Source organism: Castanea sativa, chromosome 3 (assembly GCF_040712315.1).
Source record: "Castanea sativa cultivar Marrone di Chiusa Pesio chromosome 3, ASM4071231v1".
NCBI lineage: Eukaryota > Viridiplantae > Streptophyta > Magnoliopsida > Fagales > Fagaceae > Castanea > Castanea sativa.
Window position 1 is genome coordinate 56,171,385 of NC_134015.1, and position 13,960 is coordinate 56,185,344.

The 13,960-nt window shown below is 33.9% G+C and overlaps 1 protein-coding gene across 1 annotated transcript; it reads right to left on the reverse strand.

Annotated features, from left to right (window-relative positions):
- Window positions 1-7,453: 7,453 nt before the first annotated feature.
- LOC142629209 (xylan glycosyltransferase MUCI21-like) lies at window positions 7,454-9,468 on the reverse strand. Its single transcript, XM_075803176.1, has 2 exons — window positions 9,366-9,468; window positions 7,454-8,502 (listed from the first exon to the last, which is right to left on the reverse strand). Exons 1-2 carry the CDS (start codon window positions 9,466-9,468, stop codon window positions 7,454-7,456), a joined length of 1,152 nt encoding a protein of 383 aa, XP_075659291.1.
- Between the last annotated feature and the right edge of the window lie 4,492 nt (window positions 9,469-13,960).

A 13,960-nucleotide genomic window follows, 5' to 3' on the forward strand; every position in this document is an offset into this window, starting at 1 on the left:
TTTAATTGTAATTGATTGAGATTATTATTATTATTATTATTATTATTAAAAAAGAAAAGGGTATTAACACACACCCTATTTTACACATTCAAATTGCACATAAATTGTGACTTGAAATCACGGTTTTCAAGTTAGAAACTGTTACTATTTATGTACAGTTTGAGTAAGTGTGTATATAACAAAATCTATAAACTAGTTTTTACCCTATAGAAAATGTGATAGAACAATTTGGAATATCCTTTCCACGAATTTCCCATATGGAAAGGTATTCAATCCTTATCGAATCATTGAGATTTATGAGATGGATAGCTATCGTTACAAGATATTATTTATAATGGGGAAAGAGCGCACGCCATGATTCAATTTTCAAACCCCAAACCTGGATCAAGAGAAATGTATAAACAAGATTATCCCACTCATACAAAATATTCCCTTAATAAATTAAATCCAAAGAGAATCCTATTGATTTTATCAGCAAAGAGTCTCTTGTCAGCTCATTCTTGATGGCATATTAGGTCTTAGGGTGTTGTGTGGGGGGGGGTAACCCCTCACTTTTGAAGTCCTCCCCCACTCTCATTCAATTTTTACATAAATGAAATTAGATGTAAATTTTAGCTAATGTAAATGACTACTATAGAATCCATGCTGACATATTTTAATAAAATTTTACAACGTTAATGTAAATGACTACTATATCATTTTTTCCCTCTTGTTACACTTATAAGTTATATCATACCTAACTCATTAAATCAAAGTATATTTAAGATATATGTTTCTAAGAATAGATAGTTTGTGTGAACTAATGCATTTTCTTCTTCTTCTTATCACTCTTATATTATAGTTAAGTAACACATGTGGGTTCTAGTTAGTTTAACTGGTAAAATCTCTGATAGTTGAATAAGAAATCTAGAGTCCAATCCCCACCTACACCTAAATCCAATTAGTGTTTTAGTCTGATGATAAAAAATTATCATTAGAAGTGAACGTCATAGGTTGATATATATCTCAAAAAAAAACAAAAGGTAACACATGAAACCAAAATATATTAATGACATATATACCTAAAAATAGATAAGTAAGTTTCAGTAAAAATTGTATTTTTTGGCATTTGGAGAATTATACACATGGACACTATATTTTTATTCTCTAATTTTTAGAAGAAAAATCAATTTCAAATTTTGTGGTTAGGAGTTAGAAATCATTATTGCTTTTTTCATCTATAAAAAATAAGGTTTTCCGTTAGTGTCTATTATTATTTTTATATTTTTGTTTGAAGGGATATTTTTCTTATATTGATTTGTATAGAATTAGGCATGTAAATTGTAAAGTGATGTTTTTGACTTTTTTCTTTAAATTATTTTAAATTGAGTAAAATTTTATATGTTTTGTAAAATTTAAAACTATTAGTTATCTAATTCTGTAACTCTAATTTATTTTACAAAAGATAGTGATTTAGAATGTTTAAAGAATATTCACTCTGATCAACACCATTTAGAAAATAGTTCATAATTTACAAACTTACTTGCTATATAAAAAAAAATTAACCAACGTAAAGACTAATTTGATGTAAATATTTTTGGTCGTATTGCATTCACCATCGGAAAGACTGAACATTAGTGTGATTAGGAACCAAAAAGAGAAATGAGTTTGTTGGTTTATACTATCTTAACCAAAGGTTGCCAACTTGCCATAACTCATGACCGAAGATGAATTTAACGCATTAATTAGCGAGTGGAGTTTAGTAAATTGTGATGTGTAAACAAAATGATAGGTCAACAATAGAGTGGATGATAATTGGCCACAATATTTCTCATTTTAAATGGTTGTTCAATTAAACCGATGTTGATTATTAAAAAATTAAAATTGAAAAACCGATGTTTGAAGCCTTGATATTATTGAAGTCTGTCAGTCAATAGGGTAAGCCATTGAAAGAAAAGGTTACTAATGGGGCTAAATGAGTGAAATGGAAATCTAAGAAACTTTTTTTTTTTTTTGAAAGGGAATAAATTGGCATTAAAACCAAATAGCAATACAGAGATAAGTTCCTGCAAAGGCAGGTCGTAAACACCAAATACAGCTAGCTTACATTTAGATCAGATTGGAGGTAGAAAGTTACAAATTGGGGCGCAACACCTTTCCAAACCCGGACCGTCCTTCTAGCCAAGGTTTTGAAAGCTGGACCGTTCATTGAACCGTAAAAGGGAGAGGTTCAAGGTTTTTGAGGTCGAACTGAGGTTGAACCGGGGTCGAACCGTGATGATATCATAATTAATTAAATAATTAATTAAAGCCTAAATATAGATATTGAATTTATAAAACTAGCAAAATTGACTAATATATCTATATATGTGAGGGAAATTTAATGATTTTCAAGCATATATTTAATAATTAAATAAGAAAGTTAATAAAATAAAATAATAACCATGAAAATATTAAAATTTATGATTAATTTTTGAAGTAAAGTTGAATATCTTTGAAGGATTTTAATTATAATTTTTTTTTATTCCTTGTAAGTGATGGATAATTTAATTAAGTAGAATAAAATTGTGCTAAGTTGTTTTTTTTTGTTTTTTTTTAATTGCTAAGGGGTTGGACCGCACGATTCTTGACCGGTTCGTGCGGTCCAACCCCGGTTTTAGGGGTTCACGGAATTAACTAAAAATACGGTTCTTTATGCTTAAAAAATCGATTTTCATCCCGGTTCCCGGTTTTCACGGTCCGACCTCCCGGTCTGGTCCAGTTTTGAAAACAGTGCTTCTAGCTTTTTGAGCAAGTTCATGGGCCACCATGTTGAAGCATCTGTTTATGTGCTTGAAAAGGCAGGACTCAAAAGATTCACTCACCTAGAGAATTCCATGAATGATATGACCCAAGTTGCTCTCCAACGCCCCATCCTTAATTGCTTGAATGACATTGCTTGAATCGGATTCTATGATAACTTGAGGCAGCCGAAGCTCTTGAGCTAAGAGAATACCATGTTCCACCGCCAAGACTTCTGTTTGCTCAGCTGAATAGTAAGCCTGAAGGGTTTACACATAGCAGCCACCACACAGCCTTTACAATCTCTAATAATGATTCCAACACTTGAGGAACTGTCAGACTTAGAGGAGGCCCCATCAACATTAATTTTGTGGAATCCTGGGGGGGAGGAGTCCAGCTGGTTGGGGGGATTCTGGATTGGCCAGGATCCCAAGTGGCCGAACAAACAAAATCCTTAATGGTGTTCTTTGCAAGCTGCCAAATCTGAGAGGGGGAGAGGCTGCTTTCCTTATGCACGATCTTGTTCCTGTTAAGCCATATTGCCCAAGCAACGACAAAGAAGAGCTCTAAGTCTTGGGGGGTTGCATGAGAGGATAGATAAATTGTAGTGTCTAAGAAGGACCTATTTATGCTATGGGTGCGGCATGGACTTTCTGACCAAAGACTCCAGATCGAGGATGAAAATACACAGTTAAGAAGGGCATGGTCAAGGCTTTCAGCATCACAACCACAAACAGGGCATTCCTTCTTTTGAGTAATTCTTCTGTGACAAAGAGCTTCCAATGTAGGGAGACCATTGACACACGCTCGACAAGCAAAAATCTTAATTTTTGCTGGTAGGTGAAGGTGCCATAGTTTCTTCCATACCAGCTTGCAAGGGTCTCCAAGTGAACATTCCCCATTCACCTTTGAATCCAGAAGGTTGTTTGCTATATGGTAAGCACTTTTGACAGTGAAGATGCCTCGGCTGTTCCCTGTCCAAATAATCTTATCTTCTGGAAGGTGGTGGCTTAAGGGAATTCTCAAGATTGACTCAGCTTCAAATGGAAGGAAGATTGTTCTTATCATGTCCACTCTCCACCACCTAGTCGTGGGGTCAATGAGGGAAGATACCATTGTGAATTATGGGGTGTTGTTTGGGGGGCGATACGACCTTGTAAGTAGAAGGGGTAGGCAGCCATTTGTCATCCCAAATATGTATTAGCTTCCCATTTCCCACTCTCCAACGGGTGCCCTTCCTTATTACATCTAAACTACTGTGGACGCTTCTCCAAGAGTATGATGGGGAACTTCCAAGATTAGCATTCAGAATATCTCCGGTAGGGAAGTATCGAGCTTTGAGAACCCTTGCCACAAGAGAGTTTGGATGTTGGAGGATACGCCATAATTGCTTTGCAAGCATTGCTTTGTTGAAAGCTTGCAAATTCCTGAAACCCATGCCTCCTTGAGTTTTTGGCTTGCACATTGTTTTCCAATTGACCCAGCACATCTTAACTTCTTGCTGCCTTTGGCCCCACCAGAAATTCCTCACCATGCTTTCAATTTCATCACATAAGCATTGTGGGAGGAGGCAGTAACTCATGGTGTAAGTGGGTATAGCTTGTGCTACTGCTTTTATGAGAATTTCTTTTCCCCCCTGGAGAGAAGCTTACCCTTCCAGCTGACAAGCTTCTGCCCAATCCTCTCTTTTAGGATAGAAAAAACTTGCTTCTTCGATCTTCCTATGAAGGATGGGAGGCCAAGATATTTTGAGTGTCATGAGTCCTGCATAGGACCAAGAATAGCAAATATCTCCTCCTTAATTTCTTGAGAGGTATATTGGGGTTGAAGAAGACCGAGGATTTGTCAGTATTAATTTTCTAACCTGAGGCGTTCTCATATTTCTGGAGGATATTCATTAATTCCCTACATTCCCCTGCATTGGCTTTGCTAAAGAGGATGCTGTCATCCGCAAAGAGAAGATGAGTAACTCTTGGGCAGCCCCTACAAATAGAGATGCCAGTTAGAGACTAGTTCCTAGCTGCTTCATGGATAACAGCTGAAGAAGACCGAGGATTTGTCAGTATTAATTTTCTGACTTGAGGCGTTCTCATATTTTTGGAGGATATTCATTAATTCCCTACATTCCCCTGCATTGGCTTTGCTAAAGAGGATGCTGTCATCCGCAAAAAGAAGATGAGTAACTCTTGGGCAGCCCCTACAAATAGAGATGCCAGTAAGAAACTACTTCCTAGAATTATTTTCCATTAATAAATAAATTTCCATATTGAAATCTTTTTTAAATTGATTGTAATTAGGGATATGCATGGTCAAATTGGATTATAAATTTGTTAACATGACAGAGCCTTGATATTAGTGAAGCCCGTTAGTTGTTAGGGTGGATCCGCTAAAAAGAAGAAGAAGGAAGGTTACTAATGGCTCTAAGATATTCAAATGAGAATCCAGGAAATTACTCCCTAGATTTATTATCATTAAAAAAAAGATCCATGCTGACATATTTCATAGTTTGATTGTAGATTGCAATTTTTTTCTGAGATTTATTGTCATTAAAAAACAAATCCATGCTGACAACTTTCCTAGTTTGATTGTAGATTGAATTTTTTCTTTCTTTCTTCTTCTTTGGATAATTTAATAATTATAAAGGAAGATGAAAGATTTGAATTTTGAATGTCTTCAAAATACTAACGCTCCGTTTGTTTCCATGGAAACCTTATATAAATATAGTTTTTTTTGTTTTATTTTATGTTTTTCAGTGTTTGGTAGCATAAAAAAAAAAAGATAAGTCAAAGAAAAACTATCTTTGGTCAATATAAAAAGTATGACTTATTTTTAGAGATTGTTTTCCATTAAATTTTTTTTGGAAAACAACTATATCTCATAGCAAGCTAATAAAGGAAGTTAGGAGGTTATTTTTCAACTCATTTAAAGTTGCGACCAAACATTGGAAAATGAGATAGTTTTATAGAAAATACTTCTTGAAAAATGACTTATTTTTTAGAAAACATTACTGTTGAAACAAACAGAACGTAAGAAATGTCAACCAAAAACAAACAAAGCGTAAGAAATGTCAACCAGTTGAAATATAAGACTCTTGACTTTTTAAGGAGTATTTGTTTTCAAGTGCACGGCAAATTCTCAATGATTTTCTCCCTAAGATAACAAATTGGATCCATGCATTGCTGATTATCGTTGCAACTAATACATGTAAAAAAATGTTAATAAAGTGTAGGAAATGAGAGTAGGCCACTATATTTGAAAGATTTGTACTTCTCTTTCACAGTTTCACCTTTTATTCAATTTTTTTTTTCTCTAGATAATGATTATAAGAAAAAAGTTAATTATTGGATATTCAATAATTAATTAAAAATAATAATATTCAATAATTAAGCATACGCTTCAATCTAAACGCATTGAACATGTGATTTCCTACATTATATATCATAAATAATGAATTGTACACAGCCTAAGGGAGAACGGAAAATATAGCTGACATAATTTTCCCATTTCCTTGGTAGCTCAACTATATCTATTTGGGGAGAACTTATTTGACAAAAATATAGTTGTAGTACCTTCAAAAAAAGATATTTTTTTTGGGTAAAGTTGAACATAAATGAAATTAGCTGAATAAGCTAGAAAAAAGCTGAATTTTGTTTTGGCCCCCCAAATAAAAATGAGCTAACTTTCCATGTCCATGAATTTCTTAGCCTTCTTGTATACCTTCACCAAGTATCTCTTAAACCTCACAATATCAATCTTCAAATTTTGGGTGCTCATGTATCCTCATATTAATATAACTAGTAAGTTACCCGTGCAATGCACAGATAATATTGTAATATTTTATAAGATGATTTTGGAGAATGTTATATATGTATTATAGCATAGTTGTTATAAAACTTTATTAGTAATGAGTTCATCAAAAAAAGCAACAATTATAAATTGCATTCACATATTCATTATAATTATTCAATTGAAGTAATGAAAAAAAAAACTTCGGAGAAAAATTGTAGAATAAAATTTCTTATAGAATGTGTCTTTCTCTCCCCTTAATTCTAAAACAAAATACACATCTCAAACACCCACGGTTAATCACATCGTTTACAAAACCCACAAATTTACAACATCCGACATTGATATCAGAATCGTAATCACCATTGTCATTCAATATAAAACACAAACCCTCCTTCCTTGGTTGTAGCCAACTCAAACGGGGTAGGAGCAGATGAAGCAACAATGTTAGAGTTAGGTAGGTGTCGTCGAAAGATTAAAGGTAAATGACATCATTTTTTGTCTATGTGTGTTTGACATGGGATAGCATGAAGAGCAATAAGTAGGTATATATAAAGGGCTAGAAGTGCAAGAGGTGAAAAAGTGAATTAAAATGCAAAGTGTTTTGTGTGTATGTTTGAGAGATGAAATGTCTTCAAACATTGAACCAAATAATACAAAGAATATCTTTTTTTAATTAGAAAAGTCTTAAAATATTGAACCAAATAAAACCAAAAGTCAATAATTAATTTGTTCTTATCTCTGATGTGAGTTAAGGTATTTCAATTATCTTCATAGAGTGCGCCACATGGCAGAACCTCATACTCTCCCGTATGAGGTCTCTGCTTTTATATATATATATATATATTGATTCCCATGAACATAAGCATCTGCATTCTTTAGCACCAAGTCATTAGTCCCATATATGTCAGCTAAGCTGCTTTCTTTTGTTTTTTACCTTGTAGTCCATGTACTCCAATCCCAAATTCTTTGCTGGCCCTTTAAAACTTATATTCGAAGGCAAATCTACTCCAATTGGCACCACTTGCACCAACACTGCCTTTGGCCTTTGGAACAACATATGTGTTAGTCCTGCACCATGTACCCCCAACATTGCATGGCTAGAGTGAACTAGCCTAAATGCCCTAGCCAATGTGTGTGTTGTTGTTGGGTCAAGAACATTTACATCAAATCCCACTTCCTCGATTGCCTTTATAACTTCTTTTTTGTTTAAAATTGCTCTCCCCACATCAAGTTTTCGAATTACAAACACAAGTTGTGGCCTATTATTAGATGTAATTAGCACATCATCACCACATTTTTTCTTGTATGATTTTTCTAGGAAAATTCGAAAATCATTGAGGGATTTTGGGTGGTGAGGTAGTAATGTCGGATCCACAATCATGGGCCCATGTTTTATTGGCCCTATGATTGCTGATGGGAAGCAATGTGTGACTCTCTCTTTCTTGATATCAATGATTGGATCGTGACTGAATTGAGCAAGAATTTCAGCATACTTTTGGGGCCACCATAGATCATTGCAATCAGAGATCACAAGTATGACATCTTGATTGTAGAAGAGAGAATTGATGGTGATGAAGAGGGGAACAAACCCATCACTGAAATCATGGAGGAGGTTCCCAGTGTACCCTCCTGCACTGAATACTAAGGCTGGACTATTGTGTGTGACTTCACATTGAGTGCTGTGTGGAGCTGAGGTGAGAGTCAACTGTTTGACTATGGACGTTGCTCCTTTGTCCCATTTTCTAGGGTATGGTCTAGTTTTCAACCATATGGATATGGGTTGTTGAGTAGAGTTGATGGGGTCCAATGCATAGAGAGTTGAGGTAATTGGTTCTAACAGTGTGGGACCATCAATTGAACACAGATCATAGTAAGCATGAGAACGGTTGCAAGTGATTTGTCCAGCTTGTTCTAATTGGCTCTGTGAAAATACGACTCTAAAGCGATTTAATTCTGTCAAAAAAAGAAAAAGGAGAAGTAATGAATATCACTATCAATTCAACATACTATGGTTGATTCTCAATAAAAAAAAATAAAAAAAAAACAAAACAAAAAACAAAAAATCAACATACTATGGTCAAAATGTGACTAAGAGTGTTGGGGGAACATAATTCGACTTCCAACAAACCAATCTAAAAATAAGTTCATGGGGTATGATGTCGAATGCCATGCCATAAAAAAATTTGAGTGTGTTTTTCACATCACCAATTAATTTTAAGGTGGAGTGACACAGCTCACAATTTGACAAATGGTATCAGAGCTAAAGTCATGGGTTTGAGTCGCGGGAGTGTCATTGTGAGGGAGGGATTGTTAGGGGGCCACAATTTATCTCTTTACAACCACTCTAAAAACAGGTCTGTGGGGTGTGATATCGAATGCTATAAAAGATTTGAGAGTATCTTCCTCATTACCAATTGGTTTTAAGATGAAGTGTCATAACTCACGGACCGAAAAATACACTCATAATCAATCATATCAAAATTAGAGTACAAAAGTTGTATTTATAGACTTTTTCATGTATTTATTATAACAAAGGACTTTAGTATGGATAAATTGACTTGATTAGATGAGAAAAAGGTTTTTTTTTTAAATTTTTTTTTATTTTTTATTGTCATACGCAAAAATCAGAAACACAAATAAGTAAAAGCATTTGATGTCATACATTTTGGTAGTTTTGACAGAGGATAAGAGCATTTGTGTTATGCAAGCTTATGTGAAGCAGAACTTCAGAAGAATTTTGAAGTTTAATTCATCCAAAAAGAAAAACCAAAAAGAAAGAAAGAAATAGAAAGTTTAAGAGGGCATGTGTGATATACCTTGAAAGATTGTCAAATTCGTTATAGCTGTGAGACTGAGATGGACATAGATAAACACCAAAAACAACAAAGATGTTGCAGTTGCTAAACTTAATCTCTTCATTACTTGCATATAGGAAGCTTCAGATATATCTTTAATTAATATGTTGATGAAAAAAATGTTTGGACTCTCCGGCAATTTTGAACGTTCATCTGAGAAAAAAAAGGTAAAAAAAAAGTCTAGAAAAAAACTAACTAACCTTAGTAAAATAATAAATTAATATATATATATATATATATATAAATAATAGGTGAACTCTTTATCTTCTACATTTTCTATACTTCAAAAAAAATTATCATATTGAAAAATAATAATAATAAGACAAATTGAAAGTTTTAAAACTACCCCATTGAGTGGACCTAAAAGTCTTCTCCGAGGATCTTGACTCGAAGAGAGAGTCCCAAGAAACCCCATCTGCAAAATGGGCTCGGCTTAGTGGTTGAGAAGGGATGAACAAGCCTTCCATTGAGAGAAGATCAATTGGGCCCATTATCGTGGTAATTCGTGAAACCTATCTTCCCGAGGAGCACGTGGCCTAACCGAGAAGCAGCCATTTGCTTAGCTGAGGATCCCCCCTTTTCACCTACTTTCCCAAGGAATACATAGAGGAAAATGCAGAGCTCAATGTAATAGTCATCTCTGCATTTAAGGCTCTCCTCACCTAATGCAATCACATTGAATGCTGACTGTAAAGTTGTGATTTATAACTATTTTGTATTGGCTTTAATTTTGTGCCAAATTTGATTGTAATTTCTTCAATCATTTTTCTTTGTATGTATGTGAGTTTTTAATTGTAAGGGATGAGTGTGAGAGATTGTGAAGACTCGAACTTAAAAGGATGAACAAGTGGATTTTGCTAGTGTCTCGCGAGAAACTTACCCACGAAAGAGCCACATGTAGAGCACATGACTGGAAGATGAAGAGTCATACCAGACCAGAGGTTTTCGCGAGTGTCTCGCGGGTAAGGCCACCCCGCGAAGGACTCGTGAAACTCTCTGTTTGGTAAAAAGTGACATTTTGCTTTACCAAGTCTTTACTCACGCTATATATACCCCCATTACCTACAAATTTTAAGGAGTGCTTTTTAGAGAGAAAATCTTAAAAAATACACTTGAGAGTTAGAGATTGTCATATCCACAATTATCTACACATTTCCTTGTGGTTTTCCTCAACTCCTACCTCTCCAACTCTACATCCTTGAGAGGTTGATAGCCAAAATACTTACCACATCCATTCTGAGTGTAAAGTGAGATTTTGGTGTTGTTGGGAAGCATTGGAAGGAGCCATTCATTGGCGGATGCAATCAGGCGGATGCAATCAAGCTGAATTGCAGGATCCGGAAAGTTAGAGAAGACAAGACTCTGAGAAGTCAGTTGGTAGCAGGAGCTTGGAGGGCTCAAGTACAAGGGGTAGTTTAGGCTTAGAGGGTCTTTTGTTATTCTTGTACTCTAACTTTATTCTCTAGTGGATTGATTTTGACTTGGAGGGTCATGGAGAGGTTTTTTACTAAGTTCTTCGGTTTCCTCGATGTTATCTTGTGTTTATATCTCTCGGTGTTATCTTGTATTTACATCTCTCTTCCCTACTCTTAAACTTTCCTTTTATTGTTGATAATGAATGAATATGGCCTGGGGTAGTGATAATGGTTGTTTGCGCTTCTTGACTCTTGTTTTGCACTTAGTATAAGTTAGAGTAAAAGCTATCTAGCTGCAATTTTAATTTGGGGGGTCTAAACAAGCTCTTGTCTATTTACACAAATCCGAGCTTTCACTGACTAACTAGCTTGAACAGTGAAAACACCTCCAAAAGTCCATTTTCATGATCAAAGAATGGTAGGGGAAGGTGTTGACGAGACAAGTATCCCCTTAAATCTAGCTAATAACAGGACAACTAGAAGAAGAGAAGAATGACTATAAAAGGAAGAGGAGGGCAACAGGAGAAGGGATCCAGAAAAAAAAACCAAAGGAAAGAGAAAAAAAAGAAGAGTCTTCACTTGTATTCATTCTTTAGAACCCCTTTTTGTACCTTAGGAGTACGATTCTTATGTATAAAAGTCTTGATTTTCTTGTCTTTACCTTCAAACATCTTATTAATTTTTCTATTGTGAATTTCTATCTTCCATACATTATAAATTAGTTGTGTTGATCTTGAATTCAAGGCTTTGTGTTTTTGACCCCACACCCATCAAATTCTACTCTCACAAAATATTATACCCCACTGATAAACCCACATAAAAGGGCCAAATTCTCAAAAGTAAATATCAAATAAAGAAATTAAGTAAAAAAAGATGTTTTAAAAATCAAATTCTATATGTGAAATCAGGATATGTGCTATACACTCAAAATATAACTAGTTCATGTTACTATAATTTCAAAATATTAATTTTTAATTAAAAATAAAAGATTCTCTGAACATGCACTTAGTACAAGTGAAAGAACTAGTTATTAATAGTTAGAATTAATTGTTGATAAAATTAGTAAGATTACTATAAAGATAAATAAGGGTTCTCCAAAAGAAAGAAGTGGAAAAAATGAAATCTATTCATGCTTCAAAATATCGAATTATTTTTGGTTTTTATTTAAACATATATATAACTGGGCTCTGAACAAAGAAGCAGAAGAAGAATTCAGGCACTAAAGATCTGATTTGGAGAATTAACATATGTATGTAATGTAAGAATGTGCTCTTGGGACTATAATAAAAAATAAAACTAAAACCTCAGATTAATTAGTACATGAAAATGACCAGGCTTTCAATTAACAACTATGGTCATTGTTTAATTAAGGTCAATTCACAACAACTTTGATTACAAATTCAAGGAAAACACCAATGGAAAAGAATGAGAACTAAAAAGAAAAAGAAAAATATTGATTAGGAGATTAGAGAAGAAAAGAATCAAAAGACAGAACTAAAGTGGGATGTAGGAAAGGGGTTGATCAAGCTTACTTGAATGTGGGTGCCCTCCAAACAACACAATTGAGCTCATAAAAGTAGGCACTACAAAATGTATTCTACATATCTATTTCTACACAAAGAAGCCTATTGTCTGTTTTAAAAGAGGGTAAATTTATGTACAGCTCATTAATTAGGTGCATTAGGTTAGGTTTTTCAATTAATTTAAAGGCATAGCTGCATTGAATCCAATTATTCTTGGGAATAACAACACTGTTTTTACTTTATTGGTCAATGCAACCATGTGTTTTGATTTAATTGGGAACCTAATGTATTACATTTAATTTTTTTTTTATTATTTTTTTATGTTTCTAAAAAAAAATTTATGTCCTTTATAAAAATAGTGGGGATATGAAATTTAAAGAATTTCTATATATAAAGGCCAGTTACATTTTAGAGAGTTTAGTTTAAAATTAATAATTTAAAATTATTTAAAAATACATTTACATTGCCACCATTGTCTTTTATATTGTTATTATTATTATTATTATAGGGTTTGAAACTTATTACATTCTTTTTATATGAAAATTGTTCTTTAACTGTTAAGTTAAGTCATCAATGAATTTTGGCTTCTTTCTTGGTATATGTAAGATTTGAATTTAGATTGGTTAATGTTGTGCTTGGATCTTCATAGTCCATAGGTGCATCAATTAGAGGTGACGAAATTTGTTACAACCCGCGAACATGACACAGCATGAAATTAATAAGTTATGGGTTGAGGCTTAACAAATTTTAATAAAAAGGTTTCTATCATAGTTTAGCCCTCTAAATAAATACAATTTTGACATTATTTCATTACATCAATTATGTTGGGGGACCATAATTTAACTCCTTACAACCACTGTAAAAATAGGCTTGTGTGGTGTGATGTCGAAAGCCATAAAAGACTTGTGTGTGTGTTCCTCATCACCAATTGGTTTTGAGGTGGAATGACATAGCTCACGATCTGACAAATAGTATCAGAGCCAAGGTCAAGGGTTCGAGTCATCGGAGTGTCATTGTGAGGGAGGGATTGTTAGGGTGACCATAATTTGACTCTCTACAACCACTTTAAAAACAAGCCCGTGTAGTGTGATGTTGAATGTCATGAAAGATTTGAGTATGTTCTCCTCATCACCAATTGGTTTTGAGATGGAATGACATAGCTCACAGTCCGAAAAATTATATATTCATACTTTTTTCTTTTTCTTTTTCTTTCTCTGTTGATTCAAGTTTAAAAATGTAGTTTTTCTAGACAAATAAATTAAAAGGCTTTGATTTTTCCCCTAATTGTTGTGAAACTCTAAAAATCAAGATTAGAACGGACCAATTTCATTAAGTTGATACTTAAATTTTCTCTATAATTTCTCAAATTTGAACTCTCTCTCTCTCTCTCTCTCTCTCTCTCTCTCTCTCTCTCTCTCTCTCTCTCTCTCTCTCTCTCTCTCTCTCTCTCTCGTACAAAACTAACCAAGAATTAGAACGGAGTAAAAGATTTTAGTTTTTGCTTAACTTGCAAATTTTTGATATGCTATTATGGTTATTCATTTATTCTTAAATTTTTTTTTTGGAACCTTTTTTTTTTATGTCCACCTATATAAAATGTACTTAAAACTAAGTTGTT